This window comes from Leptosomus discolor, chromosome 2 (genome assembly GCF_034619465.1).
Source record: "Leptosomus discolor isolate bLepDis1 chromosome 2, bLepDis1.hap2, whole genome shotgun sequence".
In the NCBI taxonomy this organism is placed as follows: Eukaryota; Metazoa; Chordata; class Aves; order Leptosomiformes; family Leptosomidae; genus Leptosomus; species Leptosomus discolor.
This window is the reverse complement of record NC_141392.1, coordinates 72,713,311-72,730,118: the sequence shown is the minus strand read 5'-3', so window position 1 is coordinate 72,730,118 and position 16,808 is coordinate 72,713,311. Positions and strand designations below refer to the sequence as shown.

General features: G+C 50.0%; 1 protein-coding gene across 2 annotated transcripts; it reads left to right on the top strand.

Moving 5' to 3' along the window:
* Positions 1-1,646: 1,646 nt before the first annotated feature.
* VGLL2 (vestigial like family member 2) lies at positions 1,647-7,650 on the top strand. 2 transcript variants are annotated; one of them, XM_086461273.1, is made up of 4 exons: positions 1,647-1,727; positions 3,885-4,176; positions 5,945-6,457; positions 7,610-7,650. In XM_086461273.1, exons 1-4 carry the CDS (start codon positions 1,647-1,649, stop codon positions 7,648-7,650), a joined length of 927 nt encoding a protein of 308 aa, XP_086317399.1. The 2 variants fall into 2 exon arrangements, with proteins under 2 accessions (XP_086317399.1, XP_086317400.1); XM_086461274.1 differs by lacking the exon at positions 5,945-6,457.
* Positions 7,651-16,808: the final 9,158 nt, after the last annotated feature.

Sequence of the window (16,808 nt, the reverse complement as noted above, 5' to 3'; positions counted from 1 at the left end):
CTACCGACACAAAATTTGCTCTGATGGGAGAAGGAGCAGTGCTGGGGCTGAACCCTGCAGCCACGGCATTCCAGGCTGCAGTGCGGTACGAAAAAATTTACAAACTAGAAGAGGGTGGAAAAAAAATGGTTTAAACATAAATTTTAAACCTTGCACCTGGTGCAGAAAAAATTGAAGTTTATGCTCATTAGGCACTGAAATATTATTTTGGTGAAGGACAGCATTCAGAACAATTCCTAGCACTTGGAATGTAAAAAATTGCATTTTGAGGGAAAAAAAAATAGGGTAAAATACTAATCTTAATTAATGAGGATTTTCTGCTAAAATTAATTTAAATATTTCCAGGTCTTCAAAAGTCGAAATATTTATTCTTTTCAGTTTTTTTCCCCCGCAGTTTTGTAAACAATCAGCATTTGAAAGCCAAGTAATATTCTTTCTCTCACATTTTCTGTAGTTTTCCACTTTTTTTCAAATGCTTAAAACATATCTTAAAATGGGTCTCTTTTCACAGTAGTCGTGACCCGTACCATGAAGCTGAATATTTCATAGGGCTGATTTTGAAAAAACCCATATCTCTCTGTTAGACACTGACCGACGTCCTATGCATCTCCGTCACAATCAGCACTTAAGGTACGTTCACCTATTTACGCCTCTGTGCGCCGAGCTCAGCAGCAAGCCGGGAAGCAAACCCAGTTTACCTTCACCATGATTTGTCCTTTCCACGTGCCTTTGCCCTCGGCGTTGTTTTAGTTACCATTAAATGCAAAAGCATCGCCACTCCCGGCGTTTGTAATGATTCGAAATTGCCGGGGAGATTCCTCCTCGGGAACAACTGATTTTTCCTCCTTGGATTCGTCAGACCTTTCAGTTCCCGTAACTTTGGTGGCGGCATTTTCAGGCGGACGTCGGATTCCGTGGGATTTGAGGGGGGGGGGTTACCCAGATCCCTGCCTTTCCCGGAGCCCCACTTCGCCCCCGTCGGCAGCGGGACCCGACGAGGCGGGGAGCTGCGGGGGCGAAGGGACGCGGCACCAGCAGGGGGGCAGCACCCGGTACGGTAAGTACAGAAATGAAATGAAATGAAATGAAATGAAATGAAATGAAATGAAATGAAATGAAATGAAATGAAATGGAATGAAATGAAATGAAACGCAGCGAGAGAGGGGCTGCCCAGCTGGGCAATCCCCCCCATCCCGCCGCTCAGTTCCCCGGCACCCCGCGTCCGCCGGAGGGTCCCTGCGCGGCCGGGACTGGTGCCGGGTGCCGGAGCTCCCTCCGCTGCTCCCGGGCAGCCTCGGCTGCAGAAGGGGACTCTCCCCGGCTCCCCCCCCCCCCCCCCCCCCTCCACCCCTGCCACCCGTCAGACCCGGGGCTGAAATTCCCCCGGCGGCCGCAGACACCCTCCGGCCCCTGGGCATTTGCTGGAGGGAGCCGCGCTATAGGGAGGGAGGGCAGAGGGGAGGGAGGGACGGAGGGCAGGGAGGGGGGGGTGTCATCTCAGCCCAGTGCGGTCTCATCCCCCCTCACTCCTCCCACCAATGAGTGGTGCCTCTTAACCCCCGGGAACCTCCCTCCCGCGAAGCACTGCTCCACTTTGCAGAACACGAGTTGATGAGAAAAAAAATAAATCCCGGCCGCGGCCAGTCATGAGCTGTTTGGATGTTATGTACCAAGTCTACGGTCCTCCCCAGCCCTACTTCGCAGCAGCCTACAGCCCCTATCACCAGGTACGTGCGGTGGGCAGCGGGGAAGAGGCAGAGGGTGGGAGGGGTGTCGTCTGGAGGATGGCCGTCTGGGGCCTTACCAAAAGGAAAAAGGGAAAAGGAGAAGGGGAGGGGAAAGGGGGGTGGGGGGGTGGCGGGGAGATCTGGCAGCCTGCGATGGTGAGCGGAGCAGAACCGCATCCCACCCTAGCGCGGGGCTCGGCAGGGTACGTACCCCCGGCGGCGACCGACGGGCTGCGGGCTGCCTTGGGAGCGAGAGCGCGGTTTTAACCCTGCGGTAGCTTTTTGGGGATTTTTTTTTTTTTCCTTTTTTCTTTTCCTTTGCCGGGACGGGCTCCGTCGGAGCGATGCCCGCGGTTTGCAGGGGGCCTGCCGGAAGCGTCGAGGCAGGGCTCCCTGGGGCATCGCTCAGCGGGAGCCTCTTCGAGGGGATATTTCGCCTCGGAGGAGTGCTCCTGAGGTACCCCCCGAAGCGGGGGAGGCGAGAGTGCCGGGAGGCTGCGGGGTTTCCCCGCTTTGGCCCTGGGGGAGGAAGCCCCGGCCCCGACGAGGGGCAAGGCTGCGGTGCGGCGGGGCTGCGAGGATGCTCCCCGCTCCCGAGGTCCGCTCGGCGCCGGGACCACGGCCCGGCCCCCCGCCCCCACGAGGCTCCCGGCGGCGGCGGTCGCCTGCGGGACCCACGGGTGCTCCGTGGCCGGGAGCCCCGGCTCGGCGCCGTGCTGCGTGCGGCTCCGCCGGGGCTATCGCTGGTATCGATTAATCCCCGGATTTCGATAAAAGGGCCCCGTCGGCCGCGGGGATGTGCCGCGACGCGCACAGCCCGTCGTGCGGGGCGGATTGCCCGCCCGGGCCGCGCACTGTCCCGCGTGGGTCGGGGCTCGTTTCCCCGGGCTGCACCTGCTGCACACCGCTTTCTCTTTCGCTCATGGGTTTCTTTTTTTTTTTTTTTTTTCCCTCCCTCTTAGTCCTTCCAGAAATTAATTCCTTCCTCTCCCGGCAAAACGAAAAAGGGAATAGGTAGAGACAGCAGCACCCCGGGCTCTGGAACGGCGGCAGCCCCCGCCGTGCAGGGCCGGTGCCGGGGCGAGCAGCAGCCCCCGCGGTTCCGCACAGCCCCCCGTGTGCCACCTCCAGAGCCTGGCAGCGGGGCCGGAATACCTGTTACAAATAGCAAATGATGTCTTCCCCCACCTTGCCCCCCCCCCCCCGCACACCGCTCTGTGACATTATTCAGGGGGATGATCATTACCTCAATGGCCGAGCCGGGAGCCAAGTGGAAAGGCGGTCGTCGCAAAGGAGTGACATTATTAAATATCTCGCGTCTCTTGGCCCAGGGTTCTGACTCGTCCCCTCGGTGCTTCCCCCGCCGCCCGCCCCACGGCTCTGCCAGCAGTGGCCAAGCCCCGGGTGCCGGGTCCCATCGCTTATCTCTAAGAAACTCTCAGCAGCTGCGGGCACGCTAACGCGAGTAAAGATGGGAAACATCCAGCAAACTTCTCAACGCCCTCTGTTTTTCCACCCAGCGGAATCCAGCAAAAGCCGAATAACCTTGTAGGAAATACCTGGAGCTTCTTGCTGACGGGGGAAATGTTTTTTTTTTAGCCCTGAAATGTGTTTGACGCTGACAGTGTTTTCTTTTTCCTTTCCCCCCCCGCGCCTTCCTTTCCGCTGTGGCTTACAGGACACTCTTTGTGGCAGATTTTGGGAGATGGAGCCCAAGCGGCGCTCGTTCCCCCCGCCCCCTGCCCGCGCCCCCCTCCCGCCTCGCCCCCTCCCCCGCATCTCAGCCCTTTGGTCCCCCCAGGAGCCGCCTGCAAAGTGGCTTCTTGTGCAGGACTTCGCACTGGGGACCCGCGCCTGGGGGCTCTCTTGCTCCATCCCGGTCCGTATCTCTGGGTTTCGGGCCCCGAGCCCTGTTTGCAGCCCCTTCGCTGCCTCCCCGGGAAGGGGCAGAAATGCAGCTCCGGGGGTGGGGGGTGCTGCCAAGAGGATGGCGGGCAGCTGAGGATCCAGACTTCGGCATCCTCTCGGGAAGATCGCGGGAGCGGGCTCGGCGCTGCCTCCCGGCTAGCGCAGGGAGGGCCGGGGCACAGCTCCGCGCTGCGTGACCGCCTCTGTTTTCTTTCTTTCTTTCCCTTCTTCCTCCCTTCCCTCCTCCAGAAACTCGCCTTTTACTCCAAAATGCAAGAAGCCCCGGAGAGCGGCAGCAGCGCCAGCGCCAGCAGCTCCTTCTCCAGCCACCCCGCGGCCAGCATCAAGGAGGAGGACTGCAGCCCCGAGAAGGAGCGACCCCCCGAGGCCGAGTACATCAACTCCCGCTGCGTCCTCTTCACCTACTTCCAGGGGGACATCAGCGCCGTGGTGGACGAGCACTTCAGCCGGGCGCTCAGCCAGCCCAGCAGCTTCTCCCTCGGCAGCGCCAAGGTGGCGCGGAACGCCGGCTCCTGGCGGGGTGAGCGCGCAGCGCGGCGCGGAGGGGCGCGGAGGGGCGCGGAGGGCGGAGGGGTCCTCCCCCGGGCTGCCACCTCGCCCCTGGCCCCGACCGCGCATCCCCTCTCCCTCCTCCCCTCCGCCGGCCGCGATGGCCCGGGGAGCCGGCTGTGCCGGGCCGGGAGCCGCGGGCGGTTTGACCCTTCCAGGGGAAAAAAGAGCAGAACCCCCCCCTGCAGCTCACGGCGGGCTGCGGTGGCGCAGGGGGAAGCGGCCTGGGAGGCGTCCGGCGGATTGAATCGCCTTTACGGAGCAGGAGATTTACCTGGCGGGGGCTGCAACCAAACAAGCCGCGGAGGGACCCTCTCGCTGTGGCAAGCGCCTCCTCCCCCGCTGACCCTGCCGGGGCAACTTGAAGTTTAGCGTGGTGGTAATCGAAGATGCCTACAAAGCAAAAAGCAAACTTGGGAATCGTCTCACCAGCTTCCCGCTGCTAAAAAGCAGATTGTGTGTCCCCCTGTATCCCGCCCTGCATGTACCCCGTCCTGGTGGCTGCTGGAGCAGAGACAAGGACCCCACGTTTCTGACAATAAGGGCTTTCGGATCTGCCCACAGCAGTGGCCCTGTGCTGGCAAGGCCGAGTCCACAGCTGATGCGCAGCTCTCCATAGCCATGCCCAATTCACCCTGGACAAGCAGCCCATGGGGGTACCCAGGGCAGAGGGGATTAACCTTCCCCACCCTTCACAGAGTTAGGGCAGGCATTTGTTATGGGAACCCTCTCTCGCAGGGCCGCCTGCCCAGGCAAGAGCCCGTTTCCCAGCCCCTCCATGAATTGCTGTCAGTAGTTTCTAAGAATGAAATAGTAGTTCAAATATTTCACAGGCGAAAGATATTCAGCGCTGGAATTGACGGCAGGAGAGGAGAGTTCTTTGCTCGTCATGAACTGCTTCTCCTGAGTAATGCCAGGGCGCAGAGCTGACATACTTCCCTGCAAACATGTATCAGGAGCACAATTTTATTTCTCTCGGGAAGACCATGCATTCCCAATTAATAATGTGTAACGTCTGTCTGTGCTATTAATAATCACCGGTCCATCTTGCATGTTGCTTACCAGGAAAAGAAAATGTAGGAATGTAGGGTCCTTGTACTTTGCTCTACCAGTCTCCAACAACCTCCAGAGTGCTTCTCAAATGTGTTAACGATATGCCCAAGAAACGGGCGTAAGTCCAGTGTAATAGATGGGGAATTGCCCATAGTTATTTAGAAAATTCAAGCTGGCCCTTAGTCGCAACTCACACTGTTCCTGCCTGCTTTGAAGCTACACTGAGGCAGTAGCCGCTTTCCTGGCAGGGTCAGGCATCCTCCGAGGTGCTGGGTGTAAACGCTTAGTCAGGGAGATTACTGCAAAAACAAACAGGAAAAATCCAGCCCTGGAAATTGCTGTGGTGCATAATAGCTCTGACTCAGTTTCCACTACTGAGAAAATAGATGTTTCCCTCACCTTAGATAAAAGTCTTTTTCCTAAATACATACTAAGAGAAACCTGGAGCAAATAGTTTCAGTTTCATGGGTAAGCCCTGGGCTAGGTGTGTTGGATGTTTAGCTGGAAAGGAATCTGTACTTACTGGGAGTAACATCTTGTGTTTGGCAGTTGTTTGGGGGATAAAGGGAATGCAAGGGCTGGTTTGAGGGGATCTGGGGAGGGGCAGAGCCCTGGGGAGAGGAAATCAGGGCTCTCTGGGTGTGCTCATTGCTGTCTTGCTTTTCTCTCCCTCTCCCTTCACCCAGACGGCTCCTTCCCAATGAGCCAGCGCAGCTTCCCGCCGTCCTTCTGGAACAGCACGTACCAGCCCTCCTCGGTCCCAGCCACCCTGAGCAGTCCCCTCGCAGCTGCCGCCCACAGCGAGCTGCCCTTCGCTGCCACCACCGACCCCTACGCACCAGCCTCTCTGCACGGCCACCTGCACCAGGGTGGCCCCGAGCCCTGGCACCATGCTCACCACCACCACCATCACCACCACCACCCCTACATCGGGACACAGAGCACTGCCTACCCCCGCCCCGCCGCCATGCACGAAGTCTACGGGCCCCACTTTGACCCCCGCTATGGCTCGCTCCTGGTGCCCACCGCCTCCGTCCGCCCCCACCGCCTCACGCCCGCCTCCGTGCCCACACCGGTCAGTCCCCCCTGTGAACTGGGCAAGAGTGAAGCAGGTGCCGCCGCAGCCTGGACAACACCGGGACCCTTCCCCAACGCAGCAGGAGACATGGCACAGAGCCTCGGCCTCAACGTGGACCCAGGTAAAGAGCTGCCCTCGCTCCCTCTGGGTCCCCCTGGCTCAGCTTCACCCTTGCCTCCTGCCTCCCTCACATCATTTACAGTAGTAGGGAAGGACCCTTCACGGCGAGGCAGCTGGGGTGCTGCTGTGGAGGAATAAATTAGGGATGGAAGTCCCACAGGAGACACCTGAGCTCTGCCCTGGGTGCCCTTCTTGGGGCTTTCAGGCCAGGTGAGTGAGGAAGGGGAGAGGAAAGGTGGGACAGAACAACACATCGCCCCCCCACGCAACATCTTCTTAATTTCTGGCACCCAAAAACATGCCCTGAGGGTACTGGTTGCTTTGAGGTTCTCTTGTCTGGCCCTGGCCCTGCTCTTGCCTTGAGCAGCGAGAGCTGGGAGCGGGATGGAACCGCCCCAAAGGTCACCAGTTGGCTCCCTCCACGGGCTGCCCTGAGGGCAAGAGTGTGGGCAGCCACAGCAGAGCAGGTCATTTCTAGACCCCACGCAGGTTCATTAACTACCTTCTCTCCGTATTTATTTTTTCCTCCAAGTTTTTGAGAGGAAAACACAATTGCATTTGCCGAACAAGAAGGGCAATGGTTTTCCCCTGGTAGTGATACCCTGTGCCTGGTGGCGTGCCTGGAAGTAAGGCTGTGTGGCCTTAGCTGTGACAAAAAGATGACACAGGCATAGGCAGCAGCATCAGTTCTGAAGTGGTTGTGGAGGCAGGGCAAGTCCTCTCTGGTGGCAGTTCTCCATGCTGAAGTTGGGTTATTGCAGCCACAAATGGCTCCTTATGGTGGCTTCACTTTAGGCAGGAGGGACATGTGCCTGTCTCCAGTCTAGCTTGGGCTCTTCTCCTTGCTTCATGGCCCCCCAGGGCTGTGGGGAGCCCATGCTTTAGACTGATTCTCTGATCTCAGCTGGCAGAAATGCAGTTTGTCTTTCTCTGTCCTCAAACACCTGTACCTATTTTTCTTCTTCCCTTTTTTTCTTCTCTCCGTTCTCAGGTTTGCAGCCTCAGGATAAAAGCAAGGATCTGTACTGGTTTTAGAGCTGTCCTTCACTCTTCTTCCCCTGGCTCTCCCTTGTAGATCTCTGCCTGTTAGACATGGTGACATTCAGAGCTGAAATCGGGTCAGTTTGTAACAGCTTCTGATCTTGGTTTGCAGCTCGCCGTTATTCCTTCTGTGGTGGATCCCTTCTGAGCTGATGTGCTGACTCAAAGATTCTCAGATCCCCCCTTGCCCTTTTCCAAGCCCACCGTGGCCGTGCAGCTCGGGGAAAGACAGCGGGACTTAAAAGGACCCGGCAGTGCAAGGACGGTGCCTTGGACTTATTTCAGAGAGGAAAATGCTTCTGTTGCAAGAGGAGAGCCAAAGACGTTGAACTTCTATTTAAGCAGACCCCACACCCAGAACTGCAGTCAGACTGCTCTAAGAGAGTCAAATGACGTCATGGATGGTGATGCAAAACCACTGACCTCCATACATGGGGCAGAGGAAATCATGGGGCTGTTTTTTTTTAGTGGTGTGAATATTTTTTTATGGCAGTGAAAATTATTTCTCGAATGCAAACATGGGAAAGCTACTTAGCAGTTCTGAACTGGATTTTTACTTTACATTATAGAGAAGTAAAAGCAGAAGAAACTGGAACTCACAAATATTTTCAGACTATCAAGGAACTGGTCAGATTTTTCAGCTTTATGGTTGTGAGTGGCAAGTGTCTGGCCGGGGCCACCTGCCCCGGGTTTACAGAGATGCAGCTGTTCCACACACAACTGCTCAAACCCCAGAAAGGCGAAAAGCAAGGTGGCACTTCTCAGAGTCTGGCACAACATTTGCATTGGATTTATAACCGTTGTTTGGTTGTGGTTTTCTGTTTTGTTTTGTTTTTTACAAGAAACAATTTCTGGCAAAAGTAAAACCCTCTTAAAGCGGGGGAAGGAAGGAAGCCCATGAAGAATGGCTCACCCTCAACCCAACAGCCTTTAAGGGGAACACTAGAAGCAAAGGCATGTGGTGGACAATAGGTCTGACTTGCCTGTAACATTTCTCTTTGTCTACCTGTTGCTGTCAATTTGTCACTTTAATAGTTGTTTGTTGTTTTGTTTTGTTTTGTTTTTTTTGAAAGGGGGAATAAGATATCTATTTAACAGTAGGAAAGCTGCATTAAAGGTATCTCCTTCTTTCACCCTGTGTGCTTTTATGAAGAATTAAAGCTAAATAAGAGAAATGAGGCAACATGGAAACTTCAGGATGAAATAGGAAAATACCTGTCATGTGGATGAAGTGAGTTATTTTATTACTTTGCATTAAAAATAAATAGAAAACCTAGCAGTTGAAAGTATTTTCTTAGTGAGTAAAAAATATGGTGAAAAATACAAAAGATAAGAAAATGCAAGATTGTTGCAGTGCTACATTTTAGTGTATGGTGTATCTGTAAGTTGGGTTAAAGTAAGGGAGCTGCTCCTTAATAGCACATATGTCTTCATGAAGCTGATAGAAGAGGGTACTGTAGCATTTAGCATTGCTATTGCGCTGGTAAATTGAAATGCTGTTACAGGGTGATGAATAATTAATTAAAAAGTGTAGAAATGGCAATTTCCCCCTATACTTAAAAGCTGACTTTTCTACAGGCAAAACACCTGATCCCAACACTACCACGTTTTGCGTTCTTTCTGGTTTTTCATGATGTAATGTCTTCGAAGGCTGACAAAGTTACATACATGTGAGAGAAGAGTCCTCACATCACTCCTCTGCCACCAGGAAAAGCAGTAGAAAACAGACTTTGTGCTGTGATGTGAGACTCTCACATGATCTGGCATGATGTCCACCACGTGTCAGAAACGGAGTTATGAATAACCCAAACTTGCTTCTCCAGGGCCTCAGCTTGGCAATAACTCCATTTCTAGGAAAGAACAGGAATCCTGGTAGTGAGAGTATGATAAAGCAGTGTGAGTAAATACTGCGAGAATCTGGCAAGGAGCAACGTGTGCAGAGCATTCCCAGCCAGAGCGTGGCAAACGGCAGGAGGTGACTTGCCGCGATCCCTTCAGCCAGGCGTAACTCTGAGCATTTTGCCCTCAGCCTCCAATAAGCCAGAGCCCAGAGAAGCTGTAAGGGGCAAGGGAAGGACTCCAGAATTTATAGTAGTGGTTAAAACAAAAATACTCTGATGTGTGTATCAAGAAAGAAGGCAGAAGCACTTTTCAAGAGAAAAGTAGCTAAACATGGCATTTAACGTTATTGCTACGGAGACTTGGAGATAACAACATCATTCTGTGAGCATTAGCCTGCAGGTTATTTTAGGCTGTTTTTAAAGCTTTTTTTTTAAAAAAAAAGATTAATCTGGCTCTATATTTGTTGTGCTTCACCACAATTGTGTCTTCTTTCTTTTTTCCCCTTCCCCTCTGCAATTCTTAATGAGGAAGGCTGGGCAATACAGCCCAAATGTGTTTGGAAATATTCATGTAAGCACAAACCAGTCGTTTACTTCACTGTCATTTGCAATTCATTTTGACTGTGGATGTTTTCAAGCATGAGAATTTATGCAATGAACACACGAACGTTGGTTTTGACATCTGTTCTGCAGGTACTCTGTTTTACTGTTGTATTGTGAAAGCATCCAAACACCAAAGTCAAGATTGTGGCTTAAGGTGTTAGATGTGCAAAAAACTTTTAAAAATGCTCCTATTCCGGATGGCCTGCAGTCTGAAACAACACGTGCCCTATTTCGACTAATCCTTGCAGAGTTTTGCTCACTGTTATTCCAACTCCAGGGGGACCGCTCACAGCACCTACCTCTAAGGCTTGGGTGTGAGTCTTTGCAGGACTGGAGCCACAGCTCCTAGTGCAGTAACAGTGCAAATGACCTCCGTGCCATTTTGCAAGTCTGTTTTACTCCTCTTTGCACCACAGGTTGTTACTTGCTTAACCGCGAATGCTTGCAGGAAATCTGGAAATACAAAAGAAACCCTTCTAATATGTTACGTGTGTCTTATCTGTCACATGCTTGTCACACACAGAAAGAGCAGGGCTGTGAGTCCCCGGTCCTGCAGCCTGCAGAGCAGATCCTCCTGCTGCCCCTTTCCGAGCGTCATGCAGAGGTTAGCACCAGCTTGTGCTCTCTAGCTACCACCTCACAAACCGACCAGCCCAGCTGGGACCGACTAACAAACACAGCTCCCAGCCTGTTCGTGCAGAGTCCAGGGAAGGAGGCAGAGGGTCGGGATCTGTTGCAGAGCACCGCAGTACTGGGCATAGCAAGAGTATCCGCTCCTGCTGAGTGAGAGCAATTTGTAGGAGTTTGCAAAATGAGCTCTGGGCATATTCACTGCAGACATTTATTTTCTGTTCTGAAAACTAGCAAAGCATGAAGGAACACTGTTTTTATGAATTCTGAGGTTAATAGTGATTTGTCAAGAGAAGGATGGAAGGGGGATGGGACATAGTATTTGTGGTTGCAGCCCCCACTTTATTTTAATGAGGGTTTTGCTTCAGTATAGCTGCAGTTGCAAGAATGCAGCACAGAGCTATTAGACACATACATATATGTGCCTCTGCACTTACAGTCTAATGTTGGAGACCTTTAGGGCAACGTCACTTACTTCTCATCTCCTTTTCCAGTGTGTTTTCCATAGGAGCCCCCAGCAGAAGAGGAGGAGGGAAGGAGAGAGAGGGTGAAAGAGAGTCTGAGTAATCCCCTATGCCTGCCCTGGACTGTGCTGCCTGTCTCTGGGGAAATGTATCTGCCCTGTCTCCTCCTTGGGTCAGGAGGGACTGCTGTCCCTTCTCGCCTTCCCTTTGAAGTCCTATTTAGGTTCATGACAAGCTCTAGCGAGGGCTTAAATGTTGGTCCCTTCCTAGAAGGGAGGAAAATGCTGCTGGTGGCTTTGGATGCACCAGGGTTCTCTGACTGGCAGTTCTCCTGCATCTTTTCTGGGCAAGGGTTGTAATTAACGTGCCCTTTTGATTAGAGAAGGGTGAGGCAGCTCCTCTGGGGGATTGTCATGTCCTGGCTGGCTTCCCTGGCCTGCCACCCAGAGGAGCAGTTGCAGCAGGGGAAGGAGAGAGACTTGCGTTGTGATTTTTGGAGGAGTTAGGTATTGATATTGTGGGCTAGACAATTTTGTGTAGGGAAATGAGAATAGAGGATTGTTAAAAGAAAAATAAGGGGAAAAAAAGGAAAAGGAAAAGGAGAAGGAGAAGGAAAAGGAGCAGGAAAAGGAGCAGAAGCAGGAGCAGGAGCAGGAGCAGGAGAAGGAGAAGGAGAAGGAGAAGGAAAAAGAGAAGGAGAAGGCAAAGGCAAAGGTAAAGGCAAAGGTAAAGAAAAAGGGAAAGGGAAAGGGAAAGGGAAAGGGAAAGAAATGAAAAAGAAAAAGAAAAAGAAAAAGAAAAAGGATAAAGATAAAGAAAAAATATAAAGAAAAAGAAAAATATAAAGAAAAATATAAAGAAAAAGAAAAATATAAAGAAAAAGAAAAGAAAAAGAAAAAGAAAAAGAAAAGGAAAAAAGAAAAGGAAAAAGGAAAAAAGAAAAAGAAAAAGAAAAAGGAAATAAAAAGAAAAAGAAAAATAAAAGGAAAAAATAAAAGGAAAAAAGAAAAAAGAAAAAGAAAAAGAAAAAGAAAAAGAAAAAGAAAAAGAAAAAGAAAAAGAAAAAGAAAAAGAAAAAGAAAAAGAAAAAGAAAAAGGAAAAGGAAAAAGAAAAAGAAAAAGGAAAAAGAAAAAGAAAAAAAAAGGAAAAAAAGAAAAAAGAAAAAAGGAAAAAGTTTTACTTTGGTCAGCCCCCAAGATTTGGGGCTACATCCTTGGGAACCGTATTGTTAATTTGGTTCCTAGCACAGTAAGACTGTTCTCTAAACCAACTGTACTGACTAGCAGAGTTCCCCTGCTCATGTCCATCTGGAATCGTGCAGAAGGAGTTACCTTCGCAGTGCACCTTCTGCTGCCTCTGTAGCCAGGCATAAGCTATGAATCACGTGCACCAAACCTGTGAGCGCAACTTGTAACAGAGAGGTACCAGGGTGCCATGTCCCCCTCCTCCTGCCCCTGCCCTCCCTGCATCAGGTCCCAAGGGAGAAGGGGAAGGTGCCAGAGGAGCCAGTGCAGGGTGCAGGGCAGAGGGGTGCACACCCCTGGGCCCAACTCCCATGGGCACCTCCCTTTGCTGTGCTCAGCTGCAGCCCTCAAAACCGCAGGCTGACCGAGGACTACTAGAGCATTTCTTTAGGGATGTGTCGGTTGCTCATTTACATTGGTAAAAGCAGGATAACAGCAAACGGGAGAGCTGTCCCGTTAGGAGATGTAATACCAGACTGGACGCTCCTGAGGGTGCCTCATCTCCCCACTGCATGGCACGTTTCCTCCTGCCCCACCTTGCCTAGGTATGGCTGCAAGGCGCCCTCCTCGTTCATCCCACACCCCCTGACTTCTTCACTTTTCCTTTCCTCAACTTCTGGCCCCAGCCCTGACTCTGCATCTCTGTTCTTCTGCCTCACCCAGTCTCTCCCCTCCTGCACTTACTACTCTGGCCCCACGCTGCAGCAATGAGGAGCATAGGCATGGCATTAGGAGGGACATGAACTTTCCTATCAATGCAGTTTGCATGGAGTAGAAGCATCAGTATTTCTGTGATAAACAGAATTGAACATAGACTGTCTGCAGAAGACCCAGCTCATTGGACTCAATCCTGCGCCGTATCGCTGTGGTAGGAACCAAGCCTAATCCCTGACCCAGTGGAACAACTCTTTTTATCCACAAGCTGAGGCTGCAACAGCCCCCGTTGCACACAGACACAAATGATTATTCTCTCTTGACAGACCTGCACAGCTCCCTCCTTGTATTTAACTGCAGTCCCAGAGAGCTGGATCAGGAAAGAGACACTTGATAGCTGCTGTTTCCGTGGTTGAAATATTTGTGAAGTTAGCGCATAATCTGAAAGCAGAAGCTAATAAATTATAGGGTGCTAATTGGGGCCGGAGTGGAGCTGTCAATCATATTATCCTAAACTCACAGAGACCCTCATAACCTAAAAAGGCAAGAGAGCCTCCAGGAACAGCTCCCAGTTGTCACTAGCCATGACCTCCACTCCAGTGAGAGCACAGAGAGTCAAGGCAGAGAGTTTATTCTGCTAAGAAAATGCAAATCCTGTGTTTAAGAGGGCATTTGTATCTGGTTTTGTTTACCCTCTTTGGGAGTATATTTCCCAAGGCACTTTATTGTTTTGCTTTGCTACTTAAGTTGCCACTCTTGCAATTTAAAAAAAAATCCACATGTAAATCAGCTAAGAATTTGTAAGTTTTGCTTCTGCATAGTCCTTAGAGTAACAGTCATAAGTTTTTAGTCATGGTCCAACCTCTTTGCATATAGGCCTGGCCTCTAAAAGCCACCTTATTGCTCACATTTCATTCTTGCTTCTCATGCCCCAGAAACATATATACTACTTTGAAGTTGCAGAAGTCTGTGATCGGAGCCAAAACACAACTGTGCAAACATGGTAGCAATAGGGCACTTGTGGCTCTAGCTACTTTTCTTACACTGCTTTCATCAAGATCAAGTATTTTACTCATCATATAATATAAACTCAAATCAGAGAATGCTGAAGAGTTTTTTAGCAACGCTTTTCCACAGAAATTAATTTCTAAATGGAGACAGGTAGGCATTTCAGAAAGCATTCCGTGGAGAAAAGGTCTGAAAAAAATTAGGAGCAACCCAAAATTGAGGAGTGGAAAAGCTTGATTTTGGTGGCAGTATGACTACTGTATGCAGGCCTGACAACTGGGGTACAGTAAGGTCAAACCCTTTTCCTGGTGACACCTCACCTGGCCCTTAGTGACTGCCTAAACTTACTGCTGCAAGACCACATGATTAAGCGTGCAAAGATATTTCTAAATGATTTTCCCTAATTTTTGATGCCTGTATTAATTATTTAATGCCAACCTTGAATGACGGCAAGAAGTAGGACCAATAGTCCCTTCTCAGCTTGCTTCTGTGAACAGAAATGACAGTGTCTAACCTGATGATGCTGCCACTAAAACCAAGAACCGCCTCTGAGTGGGGTAGGCAGGAGGATGTGTTTGACAACAGTCTGTGGTTTACCATGGCCACCGATTTTGTTCTAGTAGATTCAGGCAGAGGATAATTCTTCGTGCTTTAAGCAACAGACTTAAAAATTATGGAGTGATACCTCTGTTAAGATAACAAAGACTATGTCAGGAGACAAACCTAAGAAAGCACAAAGCTGGCGAGGTCCTACTTGAAGAACACAAGGCTGCACTGTGCGAGTAGGTTTCCATCCCTGGGGGTGTGGTGATGATAGACTGAAGAAACATGAAGGTGTGTTATTCTCATAAAAGGTTAATTCTGTGACTCCAAGAGTTCTGCCACTCCTATTTCTCTGTAAAAGAAAGCTAAATATATTTGTGACTGGAAATCACTGAGAGCTTAAACATGGACGGTCAGCCCTCCTGGAAAGGTGTGAAAATTGGATACATGAAGAGGGATATATCAGGAGATTACTCAGAGTGGGGAGATTTTGATGCTACAAAACGATGTTCCTGAGTTTTCGACATGACAGATGAAAAAGCAACTGTAGTTGCTTACTGTACTGCACAGGACAACAAAGGCATTTCAGCAGCCTCATCCCTAGTGAGCACTGAGTGACTTGTACCATCAGGGAAGACAGGAGAAGAAAAAAAAAGCAGGAAAAAGAAGATGCAGCTATGTCAACAGCACTGCAGAAGGCGTCGGTATCCAAACAGACAGTGGTTATTTTACAGTTTCATTCTTACCGTAAAAGATAGAAGGCAGTGATGAACACCCTCCAAATGGAAGATGTCATCTGAAGAAGAAGTTAACACGTTATAAAAAAGGTTATTTCATACGGCAGTATCAGTCATGTCACTGGCAATAATGACAATATTTTGGCATCATCACTTGGCTTTGATGCACTGGGTTTCTGGTTATTTATTAGAGTTAAAACATAATGTCAGTTAGAGGTGCCAAGTGTCATTATAAATAGAGCCATGATCGTTTGAAAAATCCACCTGGTATGCAAGCTCCTGCAACCCACTCCAGTGTGTGTGTAAGAAAAAATTTCAAGAACCAATTAAAAGAAATGAAGGTGAATTAGAACTTTTTGATCATTAACTGATCTGTCAGGGCTATTTTACAGACATTCTCTTCTATAACAATGTTTTTCAGGTCTGTTATAGCTGAATTAAGATCAGCTTTGTGTAAAAAGAGGCACATTTGAATCTAGAAGAAAGCTTGCCTTATTAAAACGCATAGTCCTGAGCCTGAATCACCGGGGATCGGTTTCACCCAGTTATGCTCAGTAAAGCCACACTTGAGGACTCCAACCACCATAGGCAGCACGCCACAGAAAAAAAAAAAAAGAGGAAAGAACTGGAGACATTAGTCAGTTCAAATAGACGGTAAAACTTTTTCTGCTGAAGACAGCTGTGGGAAGCAAGGGTGTAGTGGCCCTGCTGTAAGGATCTTTGTGCCCTTCCATACCAAATTTTGATGGAACCAAATTTTGATGGAACCAAATTTTGAGGGACCTTGTGATCTGGAGGATGTTACTAGTCTCTGTTATTTAGGGTACCAGGAAAGCTGAGGAGCAACGACTTTATTCTCAGCCCTGGGCCCTGGCTGGAGTTTCTCAGATAAGCAAGGTTGTGGTGAAGTCAGCTCTGGCCTTTCCTGTCCCTGCCACTTAGTAGTTTTTGCAGGTAACAAAGACCAATAGAAAACATTAGCAGTGTAGCTGCACAGCCTTCTGCCTTTCTGGTGGTCATTTTCAAGTCCCCCGAATCTTGGGATGATGCCATTGAATGACTGACAGTAAGGTCTCCCAGAGAAGATGACACTTGAATGTTAAATATAAACAAACCCAAATAAATCATCTTGACACTCCACTTTTTTCAGTCCTACATGGTACAAGCAAACATGTCTTCTGTCTTTCATATCTCAAAAACCCCTATTTTCAATCTGTATAAGTTTTCCCTTCAGAGCTCTTCACAGCCACATTCCCATAGCTCGTGCCAAACTGCTGAGCACTCCCTCTGTGGCACATGGGGATAAGTGAGTGATCCCACTGAAGCCTGGCATATCTCTCAGCAGCAGCTACGTGTAAACTTCCCATAACTTTATCTTTGACCCAGTAAGGACTCATTACTTTTGTCACAAAACATTGTTTTTTCCCTTTGTAGGATCTTGATCGTGGTCCCAAATGGAAAACATGAGTTACACAGGTTTTGGATTGATCTGGGCATCAGTACATGCCAGCTCAAAAGCCCTTGCAAGCAATCCTGAAAGACAGAAATGTGCTGATAGTCAGGTGTTACCACCTGCTGTAGACCAA